This window comes from Poecilia reticulata, linkage group LG10 (genome assembly GCF_000633615.1).
Source record: "Poecilia reticulata strain Guanapo linkage group LG10, Guppy_female_1.0+MT, whole genome shotgun sequence".
In the NCBI taxonomy this organism is placed as follows: domain Eukaryota; kingdom Metazoa; phylum Chordata; class Actinopteri; order Cyprinodontiformes; family Poeciliidae; genus Poecilia; species Poecilia reticulata.
Genome location: NC_024340.1, coordinates 19,697,303 through 19,708,864, shown reverse-complemented (window position 1 = coordinate 19,708,864; position 11,562 = coordinate 19,697,303). Strand labels below are relative to the sequence as shown.

Genomic DNA, 11,562 nt, shown 5'->3' with positions numbered 1-11,562 from the left:
AACTTTTACCAATACATCGGTATAAAAAGTTCATAGTTCTTCCCACAGTACTAATGTCGTAATGTACTGTGGGAAGTACAATTGCTTTGAAAGTTGTTTAATTTCTTACAGCACCTGAAGTGGCATGTTGAAATTGAGCATGCGCAAACGTGCCTCTTTTGTCTGTGAAAGCGGTTACGATAAAGTAGCATAATTTTTCGGTCCTTAGAGATTAAAAACGCTCCTCAAAACTCCCATCTGAAGGTTGTTCGGTTTGTTTCCTACAAACCTTAAACTAATCATAAAAGCATGTGGGGATGGTGTGACGTTCAAGACAATAAAAAGCTTATTTATCCAGCAGACATTCCTGATTTACCCTGATATCAAAAGCATCTGAGCTGCCTCATGTGATTTTCAATAGGACTCTGTGAAATTAGGGGCTTTTTCTAACAGTGGCCATAGCGACAAAGTTAAACAATAATCAAGTTGATTATTGTAATTAAAATATTTCTTCACAGGCCCTTTAAAAGTTTAGATCAATTTTCTAGTGGCCTTTAACAGCACTTATTAATTTCATACTTTATTGCCTACTAAAATAATTAACATCATCATTACCCTAAAAAAATGAAATCAGCCAGAAAATCCCAGTCTTTCCTGGTGGAAAAGTTCTCAAAGACCTATTGTGCAGAGATTCTGGGAAAAAGATCAAAGCAGGTTGTCATTTAGTTTCACCTGAGCTGCAGTTGTCTTCATGAGTCACCTGTGAGGCTTTACTGTAATAATATTGCCGTAAAAATACTGCATATCTGAGTGAATCAAGCACACAGCCCTGAGTAATGATGCCTGAAAGTGCAGCTTCAGCTGCACAGTCAAGTTGGACATCTTTCTGCTTGGCTCCATGAAAACAATGACTTCACCACATGGCTACCAGCTGAAGTCACAGGCATTTCGAAACAGTTTTCCTTACTGCAATTCAGTAGACGTTACGTGATAAATGTAATTTCCATAGATGTGCTCAGATTTATTGGTTAACTACCATAGCCATAAAAATATACATAACCAAAATCAAAAATCAATGCCCACTGAAAATGATAAAGGTATTAGTTTAAAAGTGATCATTTTAAGCTAATGCTTTGATACCAACAACTTTACAGATGTTAATCAAAGAGTCTACATGAGTTCCTCTCTTATGGTTCTATTCAGTAAAAATGTGAAATGCTCACTAAATGTTTGTAATAAATTTCTGCCAAATGAGTTTAAGTATATCTTGGTACGTTAGATGGATGGAATATAAATTCAGTCTCAAATACCAATGAAAAAGGGACTGATCATTTAAACAGTGGCCACCAGTTTCCCCTCTGTTTCTTCTCACGTTCTCTGACTTCCTTATCTCCAGCTGTTCTGCCAACTCAAACCTTTGCACAGTTTCATGAGATACAATCATTACATCACAACATTAAAGGGACACAATCAACAGATTAAAGTTTATCTGCTGCAGCAAATGCTCAGTAAAATTCCTCTTATGTTTTGGTGAAAATATTTGTCTAGATAATCTTCGCAATTCTTGGTACTTGATCTCGGACTCAGTTTTATCGGAGGAGATAGAGGAGGAAGCAGAACCTTGAAAGTTCCCTTGTGATATTACTTCAGCCTCAGGGCTTGTTGCCTTGGAGAGACATAATTATTTTTAAAGCAAACAGTGCTTATTTATGAACTTTAAATGAGGCATGGATCTGTTACAGATTTTCCCCACTTTTATAAAGATATGACTCTTGAGACAAAGGTTTTGTTTGATAGAACTGGACTGAAAGAGTCTTCAGCTCCCCTCAGATGTTCTGCTCCTCAGCTGACCCCAGTTACTGCAGGATACTTGGCCTCCCTCTCAACATAAGACAGAGAGAAATATGCTACTTCTTGCTTATCAAAGCGCTAGGAATGACGCACCTACCTAACAGATTAAACACATCCACTCCATGTGCAAACAAGTACAGTGCTGTGAAAAAAGCTACTCAAACTTATGGATTTATTCCAGGTTTTTTTTTTTTATTATTATTTGCTTTTTTTGTCACATATACATGTTTCACAGTGTCACATTTTAATATCAGACCATTGTATAAATACTCTTTCATTTTATTAATTAAGTTGGAAAAAAACTATGCAAATCAACCTGCCTCTACGTGACAAAGCTGTTGTTTGCTGCACTTGTTATTCCACAACCCAAAGTCTTCCTCTTTTTTCTTGTCCTTAGGGAATAAAGTCTTAGTGATTACCAAGATGGTTTTCTTTGGGGCGTGAATGGCTTTTGTGCCATTTTAGATAGCAATAGTTTTGCCATGGAACTCGATCATCATGACCATTCTTTGTTTTGGTCCTTTCTTATTGTTGGATTAGGAACACTTACCATAGTAAGGACTTATCTGGCGCATTTTCAGTCAAGGCGCTTTACACTAGGCCTTCCATTCCATTTGCAAACACATGCACTCGTTCATACACACCGGTATCAACATTTGGTAGCAATGAGAACAGGGTGTGGCCACTGAACCAAGATTTCCAAATCAATCCCAGTTAATTCTTCGTATGATGAGTTAGGCCAGTATGTTGGTTACAGTATTTATGAACAGTCTGTAGAAGAGGTAGAAGAAGATGATGCGATGTCACTTCACACAAAATAATATTCTGGCTTAATTTTTTTAGGCTCAGAGTAAAAACTGTTCAGACTGATGAACAAGTCAGATTAGCTGTCTTCCCATTTATTGTTTTAAGCTGTACCAATGAACTTGTAATTATAGTATCACTGGTTTGTGTTTACAAATCCTGACCAAAACACTATGGGGAACTCCTGCTTAAATACTGAAGGGGATAACATTCACAAACAGCACTTTCCACTTAAAACTAAACTCTAGAAGACAAATCCAGTGATCTCTGTCTCCTTGAACTGTGATTCTCTTAAGATGTGAAATGGCATGCAAATGAGCTGGTTCTCTCCATTTGGGGAACTAATTTAATATTTTTGATATATTTATATGGAACAAATTAGAAACACAGGCAAAGAACCCTGAACTAACAGCCCTGGTTTAGCATAGGAACTTATTTATTGCAAAATCCCTCAATGAGCTCTGTCTAGACCAGCAGTCTTTATCCTGGGATGATATTATTTCAATATAATCCCAATCCCACACTGGGTAGTAGTAGGAACACTGAATATTTTCAGGAGAGTTTTCTGAGCACAGGAAATGTTTTTGTGTTAAAATAGACAACAGAGCAGGGATATTGTGGGTACTATCACATGAATACTTATGTAATCTTCACTCACGAACATGACAATTAAATCTGCGTATAATCTCATGTTTATCTGCTAGTTTCTTACCAAAGTGCTCTTGTCAGACTGCAAGACCAATTTTGTTACATTTTTATTAGATTTGAAAGCAGTTGGATGCAGTTGTGCTTGATGTTTCTAACGTAAAGCAGACGGCAGTTAAACCCTGGATGATGAGGTCGGTGTGGGTGGAGCTTTACAGCAACCATCACAAAAAATGAAGCAGCTGTTGTTGGATGGAAACTTCATGTGACGCTGAAAACAACAACTGCTACTCCTGATTCTGCCACGACGACGACAACATGCTAAAAATACACACAAATTCACATTCCAGCCTTGATGCCGTCCGAGTGTGTGTGGGAGAGGCGGAGTTTGGGAGGCGGGGGGGCGATAATGTTCAAACTTTGTCAGGGTGCAGTACTGTACAGACCGGCTGCAGATCCCAATATAAACTCAGGCCCTGACAGCTCTATAAATAGTCTGCAGGTCATTGTGGAGCAGATTACAGATCAGCGTGAGAAAATCCAAACAGTTCAACCTGAGTGGCCACCTCAGTCTAAACCACTTTGACAGTCTGGAGACTTTAGGTTCTGCAGACACAGAAAACAAGGAGTTGGTCACGGTCACATTTCTGTGTAGCAAATCCTGGTTACTGACCTCAAATTCAAAACATGGAACGCAATACAATAGATCAAAAGCAAATAACTATGTTTTCAGGACAGGAAAAATATTCTTGGTTTCAAATGACAGTCATAAAAAAAAATTAAATAAAAATAAAAAACTGAACCAAGAAAAGATTTTTAGTAAATACTTGTTCCTGATCTGATTTGTTAATTCAGAAAATAGATGTTTAATTTTTTTTCTATCTAAATCCTTATAGTTTTCAGCCTTTTTGAGTTACCTAAAACTCAAACAATACATATTTCACACTGAAACTACTAATGACCCTACAAATCAGCACAGGGTTGCATGGTGGTGTAGTTGTCAGTACTTTTGTGCACAACAAAAAAGGCCCTGTTCTGGAGATTCTACGATTTGGGTTGCCTACTATGTGACTGCAGATCTTGCAGGATGTGCTGCACCTCAGTCCCACTCAATGGTGGAGATTGGCTCAATTCCTCCATGACTCTCTTCGTCTTTATCCACCTGAAGATGGATAGACCGATTGATGAGATGGATAGACAGATTAATGCTTCGTCTGCAGTAGGGAGTTGGCCCAGTCTCTTATGACAGAGAGCGAAATGGGTTGTGAACCTCAGAGTTAACTCTTGCTGCCTCCACATTGAAAGAAGTCAGGATTTCTTCTGGACACCTACTTTTTATGTTCTGCTTTAGTGAGACCACAGGAAAGACCTGGAACTTTCCAAAAGCCATACTGTCTGGCCTGGGAACACCTTGGTAGGATCACTGTGTATTGCAGTGGAGAGGGAATCCTTGATTTCTTCTTTTTTTTTTACTTTTTACCAAGTAGATGTCTGAATTATAGAAGAAAACTGATTAATTTAATTGGAATTAAGGCTGTAAATATGATAATTGTGGCTGGCTTTCCCTAAAGGTAGGGAAGCCAGCCACTAGCTTTAGGGGAATAAAGCTAGTGTCCCTAGTGGCCCCTAGTGGCCCTAATTTGAGGGGCACTAGGGGCCACTAGACCCTAGTGTCAATAGATATCATATAGATGTCAATAGACATTGATATGATGTCAATAGACACTTTAGAAATGTTTCTGGGGTTACATGACAGTGTCCTGATGTATTAAAGACTTTTTTTCATTTTAGGCTTCAGAGGAAATTGAGCTTGGAGAATTTCTGGGAAGAATATGATAAAAGTGTAATTAAATCCATACTTGGGTTGCAGGCAACAGATGTTGTCTTGTTGTTTTCGCTATGGATCAGACTTCTTGTTTGTTTTGGCTCCCCTATTGCTAAGCGACACATATTTCTTTAAAATAAAAACAACCCCCAGTATAACAGAAAGATCACAAGTTTGTTTTTAAAAAGTTTATGGATTCTGTTTGTCTTGAAAGTGGCCATAAAAAATGTTTTTTTCTCTCTTTAAGAAAACCAAACTGCAATTTATTTTGTTCGGCTCCACTGTTAATCTTCAGATTCAATTACCTTCGAACTACTGAAAAAATGTCCAAAGAAATGGTATCACCTTGTGGAAAGAGGCAGACATGTGTAAAACCATCTGAAACTGAGAGTGTTAAAAGCTGAGATTATCTAAATATAAAGCTCCAAGAACAAAAATCTGTTAATGTGTCACCTTCTTCTCTTACCTGAGGCTGGCTGCATGAGCCTGCTTTTGGTTCTTAATCTGGAGTAGTTTTTTCCTCACTGTCAACCCATTACTAATTCTGGATGATGGTGTGAAAGTGAAAATCTGATGCAATCTAAAGATTTCCTTCAAAAGATACTTTTTGTTGCCTACCAGCAACAGAATCTGACTGTAGTGTCGTGAATTCATTTGAAAGAATATTAAAGAGTATTAGATTACATGCTATTGGATTAGAGCTAGGCTAGATTTTGTGTAAAATACGAAAACATGACTGCCTTGCTAAAACTTTCTATGACATATTCACAGACTTCAAAGTCCTGACTGGCAGGTCTTCTCAAAAGTTGATATTTGTCGCCATCTGCTGATCAAATACAGGACTTCAGACCGTCATATCAGACGAAGGAGGAACTCTCGGACTGTATTATTTTAAAACTGGTGTAAAACTAACCCAGTCAAACAGGGGTGGTGGTGTCATGATCTGTGGTTGTTTTACTGCAACTTACTGCAACTGATAAAATAATGAAATAACAAAAAATCTTGAATGAGAATGTCCAGGCATCAGTTTGGAACTGGAAGAGCAAGAGCCATATTCAAGAGAAGGGTTATTGAGAAATTGAGAAATCCATCACAATAATATAAAAGCCTCTTTGCTGACAAAGAGGCTTTGTCAGCAAAGAGTTTTCACAGACACTTGATCCCAGTTACTTCTGCCAAGGATAAGCTGACCATAGATTACAGAAAAAATTACTTTTCATTCTAGGTCTTTATTACTTTTTTTTTTATAACAATATTATCTTAAAATTAAAATTACATTTGTGTTCACAAAAGCAATGAAATAAAAAGAAAATTGAAAATAGGTTTGAAAGTCAAAAGAAGTGAGTCTTAAGAAAAGATTCAAAATGAAGCTAATCAGCAAAATAAAAAAAATCGTATCTAACTTATTCGTGACAAACACAGTAGGATTAGACTAGGTTGAATGGACTTTAGGTTGTTCAAATGTTGACAGACAAACAGTCTAGTTAACTGCAAAACAGATGTCACAAGAAGACTTTGCAACAATCATGCTGACATTGAAAATAATGTATTTGATCTTCTGTTAATAGGGCAATATAGAAGAATGTGATTGCCAAATATTATTGCTACAATTATTCTCTAATCTGGACTCATCAGACATAATATAAACTTTACACATTTCAAGTATATCCTGTAAGATTCCTTGAACTTTAATCATTGTAAATGTAAATGTAATTTTTTTTGTGTGACCTTAAGTACAAAAATGAAATCATGCCTCTTGGAATACAACACTGTTTAAGTCTTCTTGCAGTAATTTGAGAAAACTTTTAACTCATTTCACCTTTGTTCCATCTCTGCTAGGTTTGTCCTTCCATTTTGGTTATTGATCAATAAGTCAAAGTCCAAAACAAATCCTTTAAAATGATCTTAGTTTGCTTTTCACTGGCCAGTATCAACTTTTCAGCAATTGAGGAAACAACTCCATAAAGATAAATGTTGAAATATTTAAAAATATATAACTGTTTCAACTTTTAATATTTTAGTGTAGCTTCTAGAGAAAGTCTTAACGGAAGGAAAAGGAGGATCAGCTTCATCTTTACATCGGTTTGTAATTTTTACTTTTTTCATTTTTGTCTAAATCGTATGGCTAAGTTTCATATTAACAATATTCAATTGTCTTTTTCTATATTTGTTTCCATAGTGGACAATGAAGATCCCACTTGCCTGCTTGCTGTTGCTTTTTAGCTCTGCAATCTGTCAAGGTCAAACTGTTGGAGACCGTTACCAAAAATTTATAAACCAGCATATCAATGGAGGCATGAGCCAAACCCGATGTGATGCAGTAATTAGCCCTAGAGGCATCTCAAAAACTGACAGCAGTGAATGTAAGGAAACCAACACTTTCATCCGAGCCACTACTAACCTAGTTAAACAGATTTGTGGAAGTGCAGGTGAGCCATATGGTCAAATGAAGAAAAGCCTTCAACCTTTTGACGTTGTTGTCTGTACTCTGAGAAACCAAGGTGCCAGACATCCACATTGCCAGTACAGGGGGACTAGTCGTACCAGAATAATTGCAATCAGATGCGAGCAAGGCTTTCCTGTACATTATGATGGAGACATTGTTGTCTTTGATGACTGATCAGATCCAGGGGTCTTGTGTGCCTTCTTAAATAAAAAATATATAACATTTGTGTTTCTCTGTGTGCCTTTTTGTTAATAAAACAACCGTAACATGATTTACAGTGTAAACTTAACTCAAAGGTATTCAGAAAATACTACATTTTTATGAAAGAAAACGAGTATTTCCAACTGTAATATATCAGAACATAGACATTATGAGTTTAAATCATACCTGGTAAGGTTTTATAGGATGTGCAAAAGCCATTTTCTCCCATGGTGCTGCCAAAAGAAAGCTAGTCTCAAGGAATACTGGCCTCGATTGCAACATTCTGGATTCTTACGTGTATGATAGGAGTTACATACGAATAAATTGTTGAATATTGCAGGTATGCTAGCTCTGACCTTGTGAATTCTGAACAATGTTTAGTGTTCAAATTCACTTGAAATGTTATCATTCTATAAGACACATCTTCTTTAGTTTCCCATTCCCCACAGTTTATGTAGTAATCTGAACTTGTTCCTGAAAACAGATTTTTCTATTGTTATCCCCACACACAGAATATATATATTTTTATATATTTTGGCAAGGCAATCAATATAACAGCACAGCAGGTGTAGTTAAGAAAAAAAAAATCTTTAGCTGATGAAGATAACGTTTCATTGCATGTTAGAAAAATGACAAAGTCAAAAATATTGGGTAAAAATATATGGATCAAAATCCCAAGCAATGGAACAGAATTAGAATTTTTCAAACCTGCAGCAAGTTGAGAGCAAGATAGATTTAATGAACATCTGGAAATCCTGGTATGCCATACTTTTACAGTAGCCTCTTGCCACTATCAGACCAATATGCCATAAATGAATTTCTCTTTTAAAATATTCAATAATCAGCTGATCCCAAGTAAGTACAGTATTAAATGTTTAAATTATTTAATCTTTAGATTTTCTTGGCAGAATTTCATTAATACAAAATATCAGAGGGTGAATTCCCAATTGCACATTTTGCTTAGGTTACTTTTTGCTCAATAACATTATCAAGTAACATATTTTGAAGATAGTACAAAATTTCTGACCCCTGATACAGTGGCAGGAATAATGGCTGATTTTATTATCTGAACTGCAGAGTTTGAAGAATTCATTGTCATATTTTACTTTTTTTTTTCTGAAAGAACTGAAGGTCAGCTTTTCAGAGATTTTCCAGGCAATGGGTAATTCAATTATATTTGCCCTGTCACAAAGAGAAACCAGGTCAATTAAATTTTATTTTCAAAAAATGTCATCTTCATATGTGCATTTTATCCTAATCAGACATATTATTTTTAGCATCATATGTCCTCTACACGTAGGTGCCATAACTATCAAAATATATCATCATTGTATACTCTTTTGCCACCCTTCTGGCCCACATTGCACCAACTCCAGGCCTGGCTTTTGTGTCCAGCTGAGGAAACAATTTTCAAAACTATTTTTCATCATAAGGGGTCTTTCGGGCTGCACTTTGCTTGATACCTCATTAAACATTAAACGGCATTTCTATGCTTTGAAATCCTTTTCATTGGTTTTCTGTAACATTACAATTTTCTAAGAAACTTTCAAGTTTTTATTTACTGTAAGAAATTACCATTCCAATAATGAAAAACACACTTGACATAGGTCATCTGTACAATATATGAGCTTCAGGTTTTCATTTAAATTACTTAATTCAACTGTCTACCACCAGACGGCAGCACCTTAAACTAGAAATGACCTCCTTTAGGTCATGCCGTAACAGAAAGCCTTCAAAAATGAAATTTGGAAGGCCTAAAAGGCTCTAAGCTTTCAGAGAAACAGTGTAACACATAACAGAGTCAGATAATGTTTAACCAAAGCCTTTGATTATTTACAATAAAAAGTATTTAAAAATATTTTTATTTTACTTAAAAAGATATATTGCTTAATCAATAAGCTCTTTTCTAATGGTTTTGAACGTTTTACATTTGTGATTCCTATTGAAGGTGAGTTGTTGCTTGTGTCATCTTCGTTTTACTGTTTTGAAATTCTATACTAGTTCTTGTGAAAAAAAAAACATTCTTTTGCTTCAGGATTCACATAAGAATATACAACAAAAAAGTGCTTTCTTTGGAGAAGACGTCATTCTTACATGCAAAAAAAAAAAAATCTGGAAAAAAAAAATCTGAATTCTTAGGACCAACTATTGCTAGTTATCATAGCACCTGTTAACAAGACACCTTAATAACAAAGCAACAACCATGACCGTCTTTACTCCATATAAATCAAACTCGGTTGCGTGATATTGCTTCTTACTACAATGAGGAAGCAATTGAGCAGCATTTCCAGATGCTCCCATTCTATGTAGCCACATAACCCTTCATAATATGAGATCTAAATAATCAGATACCTCCCCTGCCCTGATATACCCAAACAATGACGATCATACTTTATACACTTCTCCTCTTTCCAAATGGACGTGAGTATTGCTGTAAACATTAAATTATCTTGGCATTTTACATTGATGTTTATGTTCTTTTAATTTGTCCTTCAGGATGCACACAAGAATATACAACAAAAACTGTTTCTGTTGGAGAAGATGTCTCCAACATCTGACCCCTAGTGGCCCTAATTTTAGGGACACTAGGGGCCACTAGCCCTAGTCACTTGGGGTTTATTCTAGTCACTAGGGGCTAGGGTCAATAGATACCATATGTCAATAGACATCGATATGACGTCAATAGAAACTTTAGACATGTTTCTGGGGTTACATGTGACAGTGTACTGATGTTGTCATGATCCGTGTTTCTGTGTGTTTATTTTTGAGTTTTTCTGTGTGATCCTGTTCCCTGTGAGTCTGTCTCTGCGTCTTCCCCGTTGATTGTCTCCCAGGTGTGTCTCGTTCCCTTGATTACCCCATGTGTATTTAGTCTCACCTGTTGTCTGTGTTCTTCGTCGGATCCTTGTATAAGTTTGTCTGTCGTCGCATGTCGCACTTCTATGTCTCTGTCAGTCAGTCAGTTTTCTCAGTTGAACTGTGAAGTCCTGAGGTTGCTTGGTTCAGTCTTCAGTCTCAATGTCAGTTGCTACCGGTATTAGCTGTGTGCTAATTTGCTGCCGTGCTGCCTGTCCTGGACTGTGAGCTCTATCATTAAATTCTTCCTTTTTTCATCTATAACCTGGGTCCTGCGTCTCTCCTCACCTACAACCACATCTCTTCATGACAGAAGGATCCAACCACAACCGGTGAGGAATGATTTCAGCATGGACCCAGTAACGACCTCAGCTGCTCCACCCGTTTTTCCATTCCTCAAATCCCAGGACATTCACAACCTCGAGTACGAGGAGGATTTTCATTATCTGTTAAACATGTTTCACAATGACCCATTCATGCTGGACCTAGTTCAGGAGCTCCATGAGGAATTCCTTCAGAAAAGATTCACCTCACTTGTTCCAGTTCCGTCACCTCCACCGTTCTGTTCCAACACCTCTGTTCCGTTGTCTCCAGCCGCCACCGTCAGCCCGTCTCCTCCGACAGTTCCAGCTTCCGCTCCAGCCGCCACCCCCTGCCCGACTCCAGTCGCCACAGTTCCCCTGGCCGTGGGGTTCCAGGTAGCCAGGCTGGTGCCTGGTCAGTAAGCCTGCCCCAGAGTCTGCTCCGCCCGAGCCCCCAGAGCCTGCAGCAGCCGGCGCTCCGCCCGGTCTGTGTTCTTCGTCGGATCCTTGTCTGCATTTGTCGTCACGCTCCAGTTCAAGTCCTGGTTTGCGTTTGCTCTGATCTGTCCTCTAGTAAGTTGCTACCGGCAGTTTAGCTGTGTGCTTGTTTCCTGCCGTGCTGCCTTTCCTGGACTGTATTCCGAGCATATTAT

The 11,562-nt window shown here is 37.5% G+C and overlaps 1 protein-coding gene and 1 long non-coding RNA gene across 3 annotated transcripts; one reads left to right on the top strand and one right to left on the bottom strand.

Annotated features, from left to right (window-relative positions):
* Nucleotides 1-3,370: 3,370 nt before the first annotated feature.
* Nucleotides 3,371-5,666, bottom strand: LOC103471476 (uncharacterized). 2 transcript variants are annotated; one of them, XR_534651.1, is made up of 5 exons: nt 5,571-5,666; nt 5,139-5,488; nt 4,612-4,770; nt 4,344-4,518; nt 3,371-3,885 (listed from the first exon to the last, which is right to left on the bottom strand). It is a non-coding gene; the product is annotated as an uncharacterized LOC103471476 (long non-coding RNA). The 2 variants fall into 2 exon arrangements; XR_534649.1 differs by lacking the exon at nt 5,139-5,488.
* A 1,324-nt stretch (nt 5,667-6,990) lies between these two features.
* LOC103471477 (angiogenin-like) lies at nt 6,991-7,736 on the top strand. The gene is made up of 2 exons (XM_008420506.2): nt 6,991-7,186; nt 7,284-7,736. Exon 2 carries the CDS (start codon nt 7,290-7,292, stop codon nt 7,722-7,724), a length of 435 nt encoding a protein of 144 aa, XP_008418728.1. The 5' UTR covers nt 6,991-7,186; nt 7,284-7,289; the 3' UTR covers nt 7,725-7,736.
* The last annotated feature ends 3,826 nt before the right edge of the window (nt 7,737-11,562 follow it).